General features: G+C 49.1%; 1 protein-coding gene across 1 annotated transcript in view; it reads left to right on the top strand.

The window, feature by feature from the left end:
• LOC116968452 (pyruvate carboxylase, mitochondrial-like) overlaps positions 1 to 18,997 on the top strand; it is a 266,712-nt gene that overhangs the window by 46,463 nt on the left and 201,252 nt on the right. The window contains exon 7 of the mRNA XM_033015217.1: positions 8,685 to 8,803. Coding sequence (XP_032871108.1) covers positions 8,685 to 8,803 — 119 coding nt within the window. The remainder of the gene's footprint in view (positions 1 to 8,684; positions 8,804 to 18,997) is intronic.

The raw sequence follows: 18,997 nt of genomic DNA, 5'->3' as shown, positions 1-18,997 counted from the left end.
GGGACAATTTTTACATTTTCCAAACCAATCACCCTACAAACCTGTACGTCTTTGGAGTGTGGGAGGAAACCGAAGATCTCGGAGAAATACCCACGCAGGTCACGGGGAGAACGTAAAACTCAGTAAAGACAGCACCCGTAGTCGGGATCGAACCCGGGTCTCCGACGCTGCATTCGCTGTAAGGCAGTAACTCTACCACTGCGCCACCGTGGCTGCCCAAATTGTATTTGAATTTTCCATCCTGGGAGAAAGGTTCTGACTGTCTACCTAATCTATGTCTCTCATGATCTTACACACTTCTGAGTGGCAAAAAATGCCCCCTAGTGTGTAGGGAATGGATAAGAATGTAGGATAACATAGAACTAGTGTGAACGGGCGATCAGTGGTTGGCGTGGACTTGGTTTGCAGAGGGACCTGTTTGCATCCTGCATCTTTCAATCTATCACGCATGTAGATGAATTGGGCCAAAGGGCCCGTTTTCAGGCTATACGATTCTACAGAATGTACAGTCTACAGTCTGACGGGGTGGCACGGTGGCACAGCAGTAGAGTTGCTGCCTGACAGCGCCAGAGACCACGGGTGCTGTCTGTACGGAGTTTGTACGTTCTCTCCGTGACCTACGTGGGTTTTCTCCGGGTGCTCAGGTTTCCGCCCACACTCCAAAGACATACAGGTTTGTAGGTTGATTGGCTCTCGTAAATATCGTAAATTGTCCCTAATGTGTGTGGGATAGTGTCAGTGTGCGGGGATCGCTGGTCAGTGTGGGCTCGAGGGGCTGAAAGGCCCGTTTCCACGCTGTATCTCTAAACTAAACTAAAGGGCGCAAAGCCAACATGGACAAGATTGGATTCAACCATTGAACGCAAACTGTGAGGCAGCTGCTCTACCAGCAGTGCCTCAGTGCTGCTTTCAATACATTAATGGGTCATAAATGGGTCATTTGCCCAGAAGAAGAGGATAATCCATTATCTGGAACAAGCTGCCAGAGGAAGCTATAGATGCGGATATAATTACGACTTTCAAAAGACATTGGAACAGATTGGACGGGTGGCACAATGGCACAGCTGGGAGAGCTGCTGCTTCACAATGCCAATGCCGTGGGTCGATCCTTAACCTTGGGTGCACTCTGTGCGCGCTCTCCCTGTGACCACATGGGTTTCCTCCCATATCCCAAAGACGTGCAGATTTGCAGGTTAATTGGCCCTTTGTGAAATTGCCCCCTACTGTATTGGGAGTGGTTGCGAAAGCGGGATTACGCGGAACTAGTGTGAACGGGTGTTTGATGGTCAGCACTGATGGGCTGAATGGCCTGTTTCCGTGCTGTATAGATGGATAGGAAGGGTTATGGGCCAAACGGCGGCAAATGTCTTTTTTGTTTTAGTTTAGAGACACAGCAGGGAAATGGGCCCTTTTCCGCACCCACCAACAATGACCCCATATACTAATGCTATCCTACATACGAGGGACAATTTACAATATTAACCTACAAACCTGTACGTCTGTGGAGTGTGGGGGGAAACCGGAGCATCCGGAGAAAACCCACGTGGTCACAGGGAGAACGAACGTACAAACACTTTACAGACAGCATCCGCAGTCAAGATCGAACCCGGGTCTCTGCTGCTGCACCACTGAGTCACCCTAGGCCAATGGGACTAGCTAAGAATGCCAAATTGGTCAGCATGGACAAGGTGGGCCGAAAGGCCTGTTTCCCTGTTTCCCTGCTGTACATGGGCACCATGTTTTAGGAAAGATGTTGTGAAGATGGAAAGGGTGCAGAGAACATTTATAAGGATGTTGCCGGGACTCGAGGGTGTGAGCTACAGGAAGCGGTTGAGCAGACTGGGACTCTATTCCCTGGAGCGCAGGAGGATGAGGGGTGATCTTATAGAAGTCAAGTCACTTTTAGTCACTTTTATTTCTATAGCACATTTAAAAAACAACTCTCGTTGACCAAAGTGCTTTACATTGGTGGAGGTACTAACGTTATACAACAGTGGTTCATAGATTAAGTACATACATAAATACAAACTCCCTCAGAGGACGTCAAGAAAGGCTTGAGAGTAAAGATGAGTTTTAAGTCTCGACTTAAAGGAGTCGATGGAGGGGGCAGTTCTGATGGGAAGAGGGGATGCTGTTCCACAGTCTAGGAGCTGCAACCGCAAAGGCACGGTCACCCCTGAGCTTATGCCTAGACCGTGGGATGTTCAGTAACCCCAAGTCGGCCGATCTGAGGGACCTGGAGGTGGAGTGGTGGGTAAGCAGACTTTTGATGTAGGTGGGGGCAAGCCCGTTAAGGGCTTTGTAGACATGGAGGAGGATCTTGAAATGTATTTGGAACCGCACAGGGAGCCAGTGGGGAGAGGCCAGGATCGGGGTGATATGGTCCCTTTTTCGGGTGCCCGTCAGGAGTCTCGCTGCGGCGTTTTGGACCAGTTGCAGGCGGGACAGGGAAGATTGGCTGATGCCAGCGTAAAGGGAGTTGTATAAGTGTATAGAAGTGTATAAAATCACATCAATAGATTGGGTGGACTCACAGAGTCTCTTACCCAGATTGAGAATGAGTTGACATAGGTTTAAGGTGAAGGGGGAAAGATTGAATAGGAATCGGAGGGGCAACTTTTTCACACAGAGGGTGGTAGGTGTATAAAACGAGCTGCCGGAGCAAGTAACTGAGGCAGGTACTATCGCAACGTTTAAGAAGCAATTAGACAGATACATGGATAGGACAGGTTGAGAGGCATATGGATCAAATGCAGGCAGGTGGGACTAGTGTAGATGGGACATGTTGGTCAGTGTTGGCATGTTGGGCCGAAGGGCCTGTTTCCACATTGTATGACTCTACAGCTGTAAATGTACAGTGTGCTATAGACAGTTCCATGTAAATCGCTGTACAAGATTATCCCAGCTCTTACAGCAAAGCAGTGGCTGACAGTGAAGTCCCAATCATCTCCTGTCTGGCTCATTTGAAATACAGTCACTCTAAGCCCAACTAAGCCTTGGATGAGCGTGGAACAGATTCCACGATGTCTCTGCTGAATAGAGTTGCCAACTGTCCCGTATTAGCCGGGACATCCAGTATATTGGCCGTACGGAACCGCCCTTGTTCCGTATTTGACCGCTACTACTCGGGTCGAGGGGAATGTCGGGTCGGAGTGCCGCGTCCGGCTCCACCTCACCCATCCTGATGTAGTGCAGCCCATGGAGTGCAGCAGCAGTAGCAGGCAGTAGCGCCTCGCCCGCAGCCCGGCCAGCTGTCGGACCTTCGCTTATCGCCGACACCACCACCACCCCTCCTTCTCACGGCCGATCATCGGTTTGTGAGTTTGACGGGGCGCCGGACTTTGCGCGCGATCTCACGCGACCCGGGCGAAAACTCCTCAGCTGGCCCTCTGGCTGGGCTTTGCGTGCAGTCCAGCACCCGGGCCAACTCATCATTCACCCAGCCATGGCCGGTCGGGAATTTGTCCCTTATTTTGACCTTTTGTCCCTTGTTTGGGAGTGAGAAAGTTGGCAACCCTACTGCTGAACATGATGCCAAGTTAAGCTCATCTCCTCTGCCTGAACGTGATCCATTCCCTTCATATCCATCTCATAGAGTCAGAGAGTCACACAGCGTGGAAGTAGGCCCTTCAGCCCAACCTGCTCACACCAGCCATCTACACTAGTCCCACCTGCCCGCGTTTGGCCCACATCCTTCCAAACCTGTCCTCTCACTACACTAATGTAAAGCGCTTTGGTCAACGAGAGTTATTTTTAAGTGTGCTATAGAAATTAAATTGACTTGACTATCCATGTACCTGTCTAAATGTTTCTTAAAAGTTGCTGCACACTTGAGACAACCAGCTATTTTTTTTACTGAAACCAGTTAACCTACACACCTGTACGCCTTTGGAACTTGGAGACAATTGGAGGAAACTGGGGACAATTTTTGTTACCAAAGTGCCTGGAGAACACATATAGAGAAATTGTGTCAGCTCCGTACAGACAGCACCCGTGGTCAGGATCGAACCCGTGTCTCTGGCGCTGTAAGGCAGTAACTCTGCCACTGTGCCTCTTCCTGTAGCTCAGGCCCTCGAGTCCTGGCAACATCCCCGTAAATCCTCTCTGCACCTTTTCCAGCCTTACAACATCTTTCCAAGAGCAGGGTGACCAAAACTGAAGGCGATCGATCCTCCAGCGTCATAAACCTGCAGTTCTCTTTCGCCTCGCTGTGTGGAGCAGAGGATTATTCTCCCTGGCGTTCAGTCCTGCTGCATCGAGAATCTGCTCCTTGCCACTAGGTGGGAGTGTGGCCCAAACAAATAAAACAAAACCTGCAATGTATACTAGCTAGCGCACTGTGAAATCGCAGAGAGGGATGGGGGGAGCACCAGCTCACAGAACATAGAGCTGTACAGCACAGGAACAGACCCTTCGGCCCACAATGTCCATGCCAAACACGATGCCAAGATCAACTCTCACCTGCCTGTAAATCCATATCCCTCCGCTCCCTGCGTGTCCATGTGCCCGTTCAAGAGTCTCTTCAACGCCACCATGGCATCAGCTTTCACCACCCACCCCTACAGCGGGTTCTGCCCTCCCTGGAACTCACTTTAGTCAGGATTGGACCTGGGTCTCTGGTGCTGCATGGCAACAACTCTACCGGCCTTTGTCTTCGTTGAATTGTTGATTGTGAATGATACAGCAGGGAAACAGGCCCTTCGGCCCATCGAGTCCATGCCAACCATCGATCGCCCGTTCACACAAGGTCTATGTTATCCCAGTATCTCATCCACTCCCTGAACACCAGAGACAGTTTTACCGGGGGACAATTAACCTGTAAACCCACACGTCTTTGGGATGTGGGAGGAAACCGGACCACCCGGAGGAAACCCACGTGATCACAGGAAGAAGGTGCAAACTCCGCACCAACACACACACACAGACAGCGCTCGAGGTCAGGATCGAACCCGGGCCTTTGGCAATATGAATCAGAAGATCGAACGCTGGTCTCTGGCACTTTGCCAGCCTCCGTGTTGCTGTAAATAGCCACCGGCATGTAACCATAGATAACCATATAACAATTACAGCACGGAAACAGGCCATCTCGACCCTTCTAGTCCGTGCCGAACACTTATTCTCCCCTAGTCCCAGTCTACCTGCACTCAGACCATAACCCTCCATTCCTTTCCCGTCCATATAACTATCCAATTTATTTTTAAATGATAAAAACGAACCTGCCTCCACCACCTTCACTGGAAGCTCATTCCACACAGCCACCACTCTCTGAGTAAAGAAGTTCCCCCTCATGTTACCCCTAAACTTCTGTCCCTTAATTCTCAAGTCATGTCCCCTTGTTTGAAACTTCCCTACTCTCAGTGGGAAAAGCTTTTCCACGTCAACTCTGTCTATCCCTCTCATCATTTTAAAGACCTCTATCATGTCCCCCCTTAACCTTCTGCGCTCCTGAGAATAAAGCCCTAACTTGTTCAACCTTTCTCTGCAACTAAGTTGCTGAAACCCAGGCAACATTCTAGTAAATCTCCTCTGTACTCTCTCTATTTTGTTGACATCCTTCCTATAATTAGGCGACCAAAATTGTACACCATACTCCAGAATTGGCCTCACCAATGCCTTGTACAATTTTAACATTACATCCCAACTTCTATACTCAATGCTCTGGGTAGAGTGAGTGGGTGTAGAGAGGATGTTTCCACTAGTGGCAGAGTCTAGGACCAGAGATCATGGCCTCAGAATTAAAGGACCTTCCTTTAGGAAGGAGTTGAGGAAGAATTTCTTCAGTCAGAGGGTGGTGAATCTGTGCAATTCATTGCCACAGAAGGATGTGGAGGCCAAGTCAAAGGGTATTTTGTCAGGCAGAGATAGATAGGTTCTTGATTAGTATGGGTATCAGGGGTTATGGGGAGAAGGCTGGAGAACGGGGTTAGGAGGAAATGATATATCAACCATCATTGAATGGCTGGGTAGACTTGATGGGCTGAATGGCCTAATTCTGCTCCTATCACTTATGACCTTATGAATCTGTGGGAAGTTGATTGTATTGTGGGGGGAATACATTGTGTTAGGTTGCAAAAGTGGAGACACAAGAGACCGCAGATGCTAGATACTACAGCAAAATACAAAGTGCTGGAGAAACTCAGCGGGTCAGGCAGCATCTGTGGTGGAAATAGACCGACGACTACCTCCTCTGGCAGCTTGGTGGACAAAAATACTGGAGAAACTCAGCGGGTGCGGCAGCATCTATGGGGCGAAGGAAATAGGCAACGTTTCGGGTTGAGACCCTTCTTCAGACTAGTGTGAGGGGGGAGGGGGAGGGGGGGCGGAAAGAAGAAAGGAAGAGGCGGAGACAGTGGGCTGTGGGAGAGCTGGGAAGGGAAGGGGAATGAAGGAGAAAGCAAGGACTACCTGAAATTGGAGAAGTCAATGTTCATACCGCTGGGGTGTAAACTGCCCAAGCAAAATATGAGGTGCTGCTCCTCCAATTTGCAGTGGGTCTCCCTCTGGCCACGGAGGAGGTCCGGGACAGAAAAGTCGGATTCGGTATGGGAGGGGGAGTTGAACTGCTGAGCCACCGGGAGATCAGGTTGGTTATTGCGAACTGAGCGGAGGTGTTGGCCGAAACGAACGGTGTTGGTCTCACCGATGTAGAGCAGCTGACACCTAGAGCAGCAGATGCAATAGATGAGGTTGGAGGAGGTGCAGGTGAACCTCTGCCGCACCTGGAAAGGGGGGAGGTAAAGCGACAAGTGCGGTTGCAAGGGAAAGTGCCCGGAGAGGGGGTGGTTTGGGTGAGAAGGGACGAATTGACCAGGGAGTTACGGAGGGAGCAGTCTCTGCGGAAAGCCGAAAGGAGAGGAGATGGAAAGATGTGGCCAGTGGTGGGATCCCGTTGGAGGTGGTGAAAATGTCGGAGGATTTTTTGTTGTATGTGACGGCTGGTATGGTGGAAGGTGAGGACAAGGGGGACTCTGTCCTTGTTACGAGTGGGGGGACGGGGAATGCGAGGAGAGTTATGAGGTACAGAAGCGACCCTGGTGAGGGCCTCATCTATAGTAGAGGAGGGGAACCCCCATTCTCCGATGCCCTGGTTTGGAACACCTCATCCTGGGAGCAGATGCGGCGTAGACGGAGGAATTGGAAGTTGGGGGATGGAGTCCTTACAGGAAGCAGAGTGGGAAGAAGTGTGGTCCAGATAACCATGAGAGTCCTCTGGCAGCTTGTTCCATTCACCCACCACCCTTTGTGTGTAAAAGTTACCCCTCAGATTTCTATTAAATCTTTTCACCTTAAACCTATGTCCTCTGGTCCTCGATTCCCCTACTCTGGGCAAGAGACTCTGTGCGTCTACCCGATCTATTCCTCTCATGATTGTATACACCTCTGTAAGATCACCCCTCATCCTCCTGCGCTCCAGAGAATAGAGACCCAGCCTGCTCAACCTCTCCCTGTAGCTCAGACCCTCTAGACCTGGAAACATCCTTGTAAATCTTCTCTGCATGCACCCTTTCCAGTTTGACAACCTACTCAAGTGAATGTTGAAGTTTTTGGATAGGCACGTGGAAATGCAGGGAATGGAGGGATATGGACCACGTGCAGGCTTTGGAGATCAGTTAAACTTGCATTGCGTTCAGCATGGGCCTTGTGGTTTCCCCCCCCGCTCATCCTTCTATACGCCAGCGAGTGCAGGCCCAGCCGTCAAACGGTCATCATATATTGCCCCCAATCATCCTGGGATATTTCTCGTAAACCTCATGTCACATTGCAGTTGCTTCAGACGTTGGTGAGGCCGCATTTCGAGTATTGTGTTCAGTTCTGGGCACCATGTTACAGGACAGACTTTGTCAAGGGGAGATTTACGAGGATGTTGCCAGGACTCGAGGGTCTGAGCTATAGAGAGAGGTTGAGTAGGCTGGGAATCTATTCCTTGGAGCACAGGTGATCTTATAGAGGTGTGTAAAATCATGAGAGGAATAGATCGGGTAGACGCACAGGATCTCTTGCCCAGAGGAATCGAGAACCAGAGGGCATAGGTATATGCTGAAGGGGGAAAGATTGAATAGGAGTTTGAGCGGTAACTTTATGGAACAAGCTGCCGCAGGAGGTAGTTGAGGCTGGTACTGTTAAGAAACAATTAGACAGGTACATGGATAGGACAGGTTTGGAGGGACATGGGCCAAACGCAGGCTGGTGGGACTAGTGTAGATGGGAGATGTTGGTTGGTGCGGGCAAGTTGGGCCGAAGGGCCTGTTTCCCTGCTGTATCACTCTATGACCTCCTGTGGACCGCATCCAACACCAACACATCCTTCTCCATGCTACATCTTTTAAAATAAACCCATGACCAGGGCGTCACGGTGGCGCAGCGGTAGAGTTGCTGCCTTACCGCGCCAGAGACCCGGGTCTGATCCCGACCACGGGTGCTGTCGGTATGGAGTTTGGGCGTTCTCCCCGTGCCATGTGTGGGTTTTCTCCGAGATCTTTGGTTTCCTCCCCCACTCCAAAGACCTGCAGGTTATCTAGCTCGGTAGTAAATGCTAACCGCCCCAAGTGCGTTAATGTGCGGGGTTTGCTGGTCGGCGCGGACCCGGTGGGCCGAAGGGCCTGTTGCCGAGCCAGTATAAGCTGGACCAGAATGGACTGCAGCAAAATCCATCCTCTGTTTTGTTTCTGTTTGCCCTCGCGCAGGTGGCCTACGAGAACGCGGGCACGGTGGAATTTCTCATCGACAAGAACGGCAAGCACTTTTTCATCGAGGTCAACTCCAGGCTTCAAGTGGAGCACACGGTGACCGAAGAAATCACGGAGTAAGTGGCGCGTGGCTAATTTACGGTGGTGGGGGGGGGGGGGGGGGAAATGGGGCGAGTGTTTTGGATGGAGTTAACGAGGTGATTGTATCAGCATGAGCCACTCGAGGAAACAGATTCTGTGATCACAGTGCAGCAACAATCTACTGCAGCATATATCTCCTGGGAAAATCCAACGACCAGCATTGCTGCTCTGGCATTTTGCTTTTCCTTTGCAAGTGTCTTTGTTTTTTCATAACTCTTCCCCAAGAATTGAACATTTTTGCTCACAGGCAAAGCACAAGCACAGAAGTGGGAATTTATTTCCCTGTTTAGGTGATAAACATTTAATTATATGCTGTGATTTTCCTCTCCCTCTCTCCCTCTCTCCTCCTTCCATTGTCTGCTGAATGAACAGTATTCCACCCGGCGACAAATGGAGCTGTCAGCTTGATAGCTCGCGTGTTTGCCTGTTCTGACTTATTAAGCCGCCTGTATAAATTTGCAAATTAGTCCGCGTGTCGGCAAATCTGTTACATTTTTGCGGCCAATTAATCACTTGCCTTTTAAAAGTTTACCAAGACGGGTTCGGCTGCACGCTCGCTATTGCTAGCAAGGTGGGCGTCAAGACTTGTTTGTTATTCAGTCTCGGGGTCCAGCGGTTAGTTTCAAGCCTTCTGTATTCACAGCTTGCAGTTCTTAAGTTATAGGAGCAGAGTTAGGCCATTCGACCCATCTAGTCCACTCCGCCATTCAATCATGGCTGATTTATCTCTCCCTCTCAACCCCATTCTCCTGCCTTCTCCCTGTAACCTTTGACGCCTTTACTAATCAAGAACCTGGTTCGTAGTTTCTAGTAGCAGAATTAGGCCATTCAGCCCATCGAGTCTACTCCATCATTCAATCACGACTGATCGGTCTTCCCCTTCTCAACCCCATTCTCCTGCCTTCTCCCCATAACCTCTGACCCCCCTACCAATCAAGAATCTATCAATCTCCACCTTAAAAATATCCATTGACTTGGCCTCCACAGCCGTCTGTGGCAGTGAATTTCATAGATTCACCACCCTCTGACTAAATAAATTCCTCCTCATCTCCTTTCTAAAGGTACGTCCTTTTATTCTGAGGCTGTGGCCTCTGGTCCTAGACTCTCCCACTAGTGGAAACATCATCTCCACATCCACTCTATCCAGGCCTTTCACTACTCTGTAAGTTTGAGGTCCACCCCCCCCCCCCCCCCCCCATCGTTCTAAACGCCGATTGCCGTCCACTCATCCCTGGGATCCCCCTCGTAAACCTCCTCCGGACCTGTCCCAGCGCCAGCGCGTCTTTCCTCAGATAGGGGGGCCCAAAACCGCTCACAATGCCCCAAACACAGTCAGACCAGTGCCTCAAGGAGCCTCAGCATTACATCCCTGTTGTGGCATATCCCGGAAACAGGAGACAAATCCAGTAAGATAAACTAAAAATCTACGGGAAAAAAACTGCTGCATGGGCTTTCTTACCTACACAAGATAATTGGACTATCAATCTCAGCGGAACTTCACAATGGCTGTTGTGTTCTTTCCTTATCAGTCCTGAGTGCTTTGGAGTGTTTTTGTCATACGTCCCGAAACGGAACAATGACATTCTAGATCCGTAAACATATATCGTAAGTTCATACGGCATTCGGCATAGGAGCAGAAATAGGCCATTCAGCCCATCGAGTCTACTCCACCATTCAATCATGGTCGATCTATCTTTCCCTCTGAACCCCATTCTCCCACCTTCTCCCCGTAACCCTTGACGCCCTCACAATTGAAGAATCTGTCAATGCCCACCTTAAAAATACCCAATGATGGCCTCCACTGCGGCATAGTACTCTATAAACAGCATAGTAAACAACCAAAAAGTGCAGTTTCTACATATATATAAAAACAGAAACAAAGCATTATCGTGCAAAGACAAAATCAATGCCCCATGTATATGTATTGGCAAGCTTATTTGGAGATTGTTTAAAAGAGTCAAGAATTTTTTATTGTTATATGTCCCAGATAGAATAATGAAATTCTTACTTGCAGCAGCACAGCAGAATATGTTAACATAGTACTCTGTCACTGATCAGTTACTGAAAGGCAGCATGCAGGTACAGCAGGCAGTGAAGAAAGCTAATACATGTTGGCCTTCATTGCGAGAGGAGTTGAGTACAGGAGCAAGGAGGTTCTACTGCAGTTGCACAGGGCCCTGGTGAGACCACACCTGGAGTATTGTGTGCAGTTTTTGGCCTCCTAATTTGAGGAAGGACATTCTTGCTATTGAGGGAGTGTAGCAAAGGTTCACGAGACGGCGGGACTGACATATGATGAAAGAAGGGGTCGACTGGGCTTGTGTTTACTGTAATTCAGAAGGATAAGAGGGGATCTTATAGAAACATATAAAATTCTTGAAGGATTGGACAGGCGAGATGCAGGAAAAATGTTACACATGTTGGGGAAGTCCAGGACCAGGGGTCACAGTTTAAGAATAAGGGATAGGCTATTTAGGACTGAGATGAGGAAAATCGTTTTCAGCCCGAAAGTTGTGAATTCTCTGCCGTGGAGGCCAATTCACTGGATGTTTTCAAGAGAGAGTTAGATTTAGCTCTTTGGGCTAACGGAATCAAGGGAACCCCATTCTCTCCATAACCTCGGAAACTTATGCTAATCAAGAATCTATCTCTGCCTTAAAAATATCGACTGACACGGAGAAAGAAGACAAATGGCAATGGGTCCAGCATCGAACCCTGAGGCACCACTGGTCACAGGCCTCCAGTCCGTATCCAGTTGGCTAGCTCTCCCTCGATCCTATCTGTTCTAAAGTGGTTCAGTGGCCCATCTAGTAGAGCTGCTGCCAGAGACCCGGGTCCAATCTCGACCTCGGGTGTTATCTGTCTGTCTGTGTGGAGTTTGCACGTTCTCCCTGTGACTGCGAAGGGTTTCCTCTGGGTGCTCCAGCTTCCTCCCACATTCCCAAAGCCGTGCTAATTGGCCCCTCTGTGACTCGTCCCCAGTGTGTAGGGAGGGAGCGGCTGAGAAAGTGGGAAAACATTGAACAAGTGAGAACGGACGATCGATGGTCGGCATGGACTTGGTGGGCCGAATGGCCCTGTTTCTCCAAATTAAACTAAACTAAACCCTCAAGGCCAGGCTACCTTGCGGGACCGTGGCAAAGGCCTTGCTAAAATGTTGAGAAACAGATTCAATGGTGACATTTAATAAAATAACTCACCTCAACTTGCCTCCAGTCCTATTGTCAACCACTTTGAATCTGTGTTCTCTGGTTTTGTCCAAAAATCAATCTTTTAAATTATACAGAGATTTCTTGGATTGAGGCCCAGAGTTTAATGCTGGTATCACACAAACTGTCCTCTACGTCCAGTGGAATAATTCCAACTATTCATCACCACAGGGCGGCACGGTGGCACAGCGGTAGAGTTGCTGCCTAAAGCCCCTGTCCCACTTAGGAAACCTGAACGTAAACCTGTGGAGACTTTGCGCCCCACCCAAGGTTTCCGTGCGGTCCCGGAGGTTGCAGGTGGTTGCCGGAGGTTGCAGGTAGTGGAAGCAGGTAGGGAGACTGACAAAAACCTCCGGGAACCGCACGGAAACCTTCGGTGGGGCGCAAAGTCTTCAGAGGTTTCCGTTCAGGTTTCCTAAGTGGGATAGGGGCATTATTACAGCGCTTGCAGCGCCGGAGACCCAGGTTCGATCCCGACTACGGGTGCTGTCTGTACGGAGTTTATGCGTTCTCCCCGTGACCTGCGTGGGTTTTCTCCGAGATCTTCGGTTTCCTCCCACACTCCAAAGACGTACGGATTTGTAGGTTAATTTGTTTGGTGTGTGTAAATTGTTGCTAATTTGTGTAGGATGGTGTTGATATGCAGGGATCGCTGGTCTGTGCAGACTCATTGGCCCGAAGGGCCTGCTTGTGCACTGTATCTCTAAAACTAAAATTTAAAACTCAAAACCACTTCCCGTTTAGGGTTTGGTGTATTATTGTGAAGATAGATGCAAAATGCTGGGTTAACTCAGCGGGACAGGCAGCATCTCTGGAGAGAAAGAATGGGTGACGTTTCAGGTCGAGAGCCTTCTCCACCCGAGACGTCACCTATTCCTTCTCTCTGGAGATGCTGCCTGTCCCGCTGAGTTAATCCAGCATTTTGGGTCTATCTTCGGTTTAAACAGCATCTGCTGTTCCTTTATTGTGACGTGTACCGAGGTACAGTGAAAAGCATGCTATCCAATCTGATCAGATAATACTGTACATAAATACAATCAAGTCAGACTCAAGTACAATAGGTAGAGCACAGGGGAAGATCCAGCATGCAGAATATAGTTCTCAGCATTGAAGTGCACCAATACCTGTGACAACGTCCGATATTTAGAAAGAAGATGAGGTGGAATTTCTTTATTAAGAGGGTGGTGAATCTGTGGAATTCACTGTCACAGAAGGCTGTGGAGGCCAAGTCAATGGATATTTTTAAAGTGGAGATTAACAGATACTTCATTAGTACGGGTGTCAGGGGTTATGGGGAGAAGGCAGGAGAATGGGGTTAGGATGGAGAGATAGATCAGCCATGATTGAATGGCAGAGTAGCCTTGATGGGCCGAATGGCTTAATTCTGCTCCAGTAACTTATAATAAATAATAATAATAAATTTTATTTATGGGTGCCTTTCAAGAGTCTCAAGGACACCTTACAAATATTTAGCAGGTAGAGGAAAAACATGTAAGGGGAATGAAATAAATAGTAGAGACATGACTAGTACACAAAGTAAAGACAGAATTCAATACAAAACACAATATGAGGCAATGAATGCACAGATGAAAAGGGAGGGGGACATGGGGCTAAGGATAGGCAGAGGTGAAGAGATGGGTCTTGAGGCGGGACTGGAAGATGGTGAGGGACACGGAATTGCGGATCAGTTGGGGGAGGGAGTTCCAGAGCCTGGGAGCTGCCCTGGAGAAGGCTCTGTCCCCAAAACTGCGGAGGTTGGACTTGTGGATGGAGAGGAGACCGGCTGATGTGGATCTGAGGGACCGTGAGGGTTGGTAGGGGGAGAGGAGGTCAGTGAGATATGGGGGGGCCAGATGGTGGAGGGCTTTGTAGGTGAGGATCAGGATTTTACTTCTGAGTCACGTGAGTGACTACGTGAAGAACCCGCTTCCAACGCATGCGTGTCATATCGCTACACGCATTGCACGAGTCAACAGAAGGGGGGAGGACGTCCCCCAGTAACGGGAGAAGACAAAAGGGCCAGCAAAAGGCAGGTAAGGACTCTGCATTTTTATTCACAGCAAAATGGACAGAGTAAAAAGGGCGGTCTGCTAAAAAGCTGCCCAAGAAACGCGTTGTAAACGTGGATGAACGGCAGAGACAGCAGCCGTCGGCTCTAGATGCCTCGGTAGAGGAATCAGCTGTGCCAGAAATCATTCTGGCACCGACGAAACTTACTCACCGGCCGGGAGGCAAAGTTCAAACGAAAACGCATCATCTAGCAGAGCCCGACTTGGAGCAGCAGCGGGCGACCAGCCCGTATCAATATCGGACCAGGGCTGAACGGGTGCGGGAGACGGAACAAACCCGCTATGAGTGGCTGCATACGGAGCAGCCAGGAGAAACAGCTGACCGAGAACAGACGTGGACCGACAGTCAGGACCGGTGTGGCCAGCGGCGGGACGAGGAAAGCCCACAAACCAGCACCCGTGAGTACCGGGGACGGGAACAGCGGGGATACAGAGAAGAGCAGCACACTGCTGAAAGGCTGCAGGAATGAGAGCAGCCAAAAATAGCAAGTGCAGCTCAACATAGAGACCGTCTAAAGGAGCTGCTGGAGGAGCGCCTTCACAGTGGCAGTCCCATGAATGTGGAGACTAGCCACAGTGGGCAGGCAAGCCCCATATGGGTACCCCGTGAGGGACCCCCTGAAATCTCGACCTCTTCGGAGGAGAGTGGGCAGGACCCTGATGGGCCAGACCCTGATCACACAGCTTCCCATGATCCTGAATCTGCAGAAAAACATACACTGCTGGACATGGTGGCTGATTACTTCAAACCAAGTCAAACAGGGGCAGACTTGGATTCCAGGATGGCAGCCAGTATTAATTACATGTCTGCCCATCAACTCCAACAACAAATATTCACAGAGACACTGGCCAGACATCTGCCACCTGGTAACTGTGATGCATTACAAATCCCCAGTGTCAACCAATGCATTTGGAAGCATATGGGGAGGGACATCAGGAACCATGATCATACAGGGGATGGTGTTAGAACCATGTGCCCTTATTGGACATAGCCCAAATTTATTAATTCATCCAGTGACTGGGGGCAGTCACCCATGCCATAAGACAATGGATTTGTTGATTTGTAGAATCTGAACGACCCACTACACGGCATGGAGCTGTCAGACAGGACTATGAATCTCATCACATCCGCACAAAGACTGTCAACACGGAAGCAGTACCTCGGACACATCAAGGGCTACAGTGCCATCAATAGTGCCAGAAGTGCACTCTCCAATTACCTATCGCAAGGAACGGAGCGCCACACGGTGGGAACGCACCCCCTGGTAACAAAACTTATGAGGGGCATATTCAATGCAAAACCCCTAAAACCAGGTACTCCAGAATCTGGGATGTGGGTGTCGTTTTGAACATGCTGAGGAGCTGGTCGCCCATAACAGCATTATCACTTCGGAAACTGACCATGAAGATGGTTATGCTCATGGCGTTAGTTACCGCACAACGAGTCCAGTCATTAAACAAACTGAGCCTGGACTCCTTGATCATCTCACCCGAGAAACTGGTGTTTGTCATACATGATTTAATAAAACAAACTATCTCAAGGTGGCTCAAATGTGTCCTAAAGATGGCAGGAATAGACACTAATGTTTTCAAATCTCATTCCACCAGGGCTGCAGCAATATCCGCAGCAAAAAATGTGGAGGACTTTCCAAAGGTTTTATAACAAACCAGTTTTGGAGCCATCATCGTTTTTCTGAAAGCGTTTTACGCTCAATAATATAACTTGCCCGAAAGGTTACAGGGCTATGATTTCAATTTAATAAATTTATTTTTCGTTATACCACACAAGTCTTTGTATAAGTGTGTTTTAAAAAATTACTAATGATACCTTCTCCCAATACCCAAGGCAGTTGTGAAGCATGGACTCGTTCCACGGCATGAGGTCACAGAGCTTTGAAATCTTCACGTAGTCACTCACGTGACTCCGAAGTAAAATAGTAAGATTAAACGAGAACTTACCAGTTTGAAGTTTGATCTGTATTTTATGAGGAGGAACGTTGAGGGAATACGTGCCCTCCGCTCCCACCCTCCTATGATCATATCAAAACTGGTATCTCTTTGATAATCTTACTATGTTAGGTCATTATAGTTTCTGTGACCTCACACCGCTGCTTTGAAGAATGACACGCATGCGTTGGAAGCGGGGTCTTCACGTATTCCCTCAACGTTCCTCCTCATAAAATACAGATCAAACTTCAAACTGGTAAGTTCTCGTTTAATCTTACTATTTTGTAGGTGATCCGGTGGGAGATGGGAAGCCAGTGAAGTTGTTTGAGGACTGGAGTGATGTGATGCCAGGATTTGGTGTGGGCGATGAGACGGGCGGCTGCGTTCTGGACGAGTTGGAGTCGGTTGATGTAGGTGGAGCTGATGCCAAGGAGAAGTGAGTTGCAATAGTCCAGTTGGGAGGAGATGAAGGCATGGATGAGTCTTTCAGCAGTGGGCGGTGTGAGAGAGGGTCTGAGTTTGGCGATGTTGCGGAGATGAAAGAAGGAGGTTTTAATGACATGGCGGATGTGAGGCTCAAGGGAGAGGGTGGAATCAAAGATCACGCCAAGGTTGCGGGCCTGGGGAGATGGGGAGACAGTGGTGCCGTCGATGGTGAGAGTGGGGTTATTGATTTTGCTGAGTGTGGCTTTGGAGCCTATGAGGAGGAATTCTGTCTTATCGCTGTTGAGTTTGAGGAAGTTATGTTGCATCCAGGTTTTTATAGCTGACCAACAGGAGTTGATATGGGAGAGGGGGGGGGGGGGGGGGTTGTGGGGGGATTTGGTGCCAAGGTAGATCTGGGTGTCATCAGCGTAACAGTGGAAGTCCAGGTTGAAGTGGCGGAGTATCTGACCAAGGGGGAGGATGTAGATGATGAAGAGGAGGGGGCCGAGTACGGAGCCTTGGGGAACGCCTTGAGTGACTGTGGCTGTAGCAGAGGTGTGAATGTATGAATGTATGAACTTTAGACTTTAGAAATACAGCATGGAAATAGGCCCTTCGGCCCACCGAGTCCACGCTGACCAGCGATCACCCCATACCTTACTAACTTTTTTACAATTTTACGAAGCCAATTACTGGGGTGGTAGTTGTTAGTGATGTTTAAGAGGCTTTAGATAGGCCCATGATCGTGCAGGGAATGGAGGGATATGGATCACGTACAGGCAGGTGTGATGTTTAACTTGGCATCACATTCAACACATACTTTGTGGGCCAAAGGGCCGTTCCTGTTCTGTACTGCTCTATGTTCTATGTTCTATTTTCACGGCAATGACATTCTGGTTTTCCATGGACTACCGGTTACTGGCATGACCCATGCATACCGAGAATTCCGTCAAAGTGGCGCAGCGGTAGAACTGTTGCCTCACAGCGCCGGAGACCCAGGTTCGATCTCGACTACGGGTGCTGTCTGTATGGAGTTGGTACGTTCTCCCCGTGACCCTTGTGGGTTTTCTCCGAGATCTTCGGTTTCCTCCCACACTCCAAAGACGTACAGGTTTGTAGATGAATTGGCTTTGTGTATGTGCAGAATTAATAATAATAATAATAATAATGGATGGGATTTATATAGCGCCTTTCTAGAATACTCAAGGCGCTTTACATCGCATTATTCATTCACTCCTCAGTCACACTCGGTGGTGGTAAGCTACTTCTGTAGCCACAGCTGCCCTGGGGCAGACTGACGGAAGCGTGGCTGCTAATCTGCGCCTACGGCCCCTCCGACCACCAGCAATCACTCACACACATTCACACACAGGCAAAGATGGGTGAAGTGTCTTTGTCCCTCATTTCTTTAGAACGGAGACGAGGAAACACTTTTTCTCACAGAGAGTGGTGAGTCTGTGGAATTCTCTGCCTCAGAGGGCGGTGGAGGCCGGTTCTCTGGATGCTTTCAAGAGAGAACTAGATAAGGCTCTTAAAAATAGCGGAGTCAGGGGATATGGGGAGAAGGCAGGAACAGGGTACTGATTGGGGATGATCAGCCATGATCACGTTGAATGGCAGTGCTGGCTCGAAGGGCCGAATGGCCTACTCCTGCATCTATTGTCTATTGTCTATTGTGTATGTAGGATAGTGTTCATGTGCGGGGATCGCTGGTCGGTTCGGACACGGTGGGCCAAAGGGCCTCTTTCCGCACTGTATCTCTAAGCTAAACTACACAAAATCTCAGGAGTGGAAAACAATGACATTTCACTTCATGGTACGTATGGATATGCCATAAATTCAATCACTTGACCCGATGAACCTGGTCTGTTTTGTTTTATTAACTCATGTATGACAAACACCAGTTTCTCTGGTGAGATGATCAAGGAGTCCAGCTCAGTTTGCTTAATGACTGGACTCGTTGTGCAGTAACTAACGCCATGAGCATAACCATCTTCATGGTCAGTTTCTGCAGTGATAATGCTGTTATGGGCGACCAGCTCCTCAGCATGTTCAAAACGACACCCACATCCCAGATTTTGGAGTACCTGGTTTTAGGGGGATTTGCATTGAATATGCCCCTCATAAGTTTTGTTACCAGGGGGTGCGTTCCCACCGTGTGCCGCTCCGTTCCTTGTGATAGGTAATTGGAGAGTGCACTTCTGGCACTATTGATGGCACTGTAGCCCAATCGTTTATCATAATGGAGGTTTGTTAAGAATTCCAATACGGCCGGAATGTTCTTGGCCCTTTGGTCGAGGTTGTTGTCAAAGCAGTATATGCCCCATTTCTTGATGTGTCCGAGGTACTGCTTCCGTGTTGACAGTCTTTGTGCGGATGTGATGAGATTCATCGTCCTGTCTGACAGCCCCATGCCGTGTAGTGGGTCTTTCAGACTCTACAAATCAACAAATCCATAGTCTTATGGCATGGGTGACTGCCCCCCCCCCCCAGTTACTGGATGAATTAATAAATTCGG

Source organism: Amblyraja radiata, chromosome 45, assembly GCF_010909765.2.
Source record: "Amblyraja radiata isolate CabotCenter1 chromosome 45, sAmbRad1.1.pri, whole genome shotgun sequence".
Classification (NCBI taxonomy): Eukaryota; Metazoa; Chordata; class Chondrichthyes; order Rajiformes; family Rajidae; genus Amblyraja; species Amblyraja radiata.
This window is presented reverse-complemented; position numbering and strand designations above follow the sequence as displayed.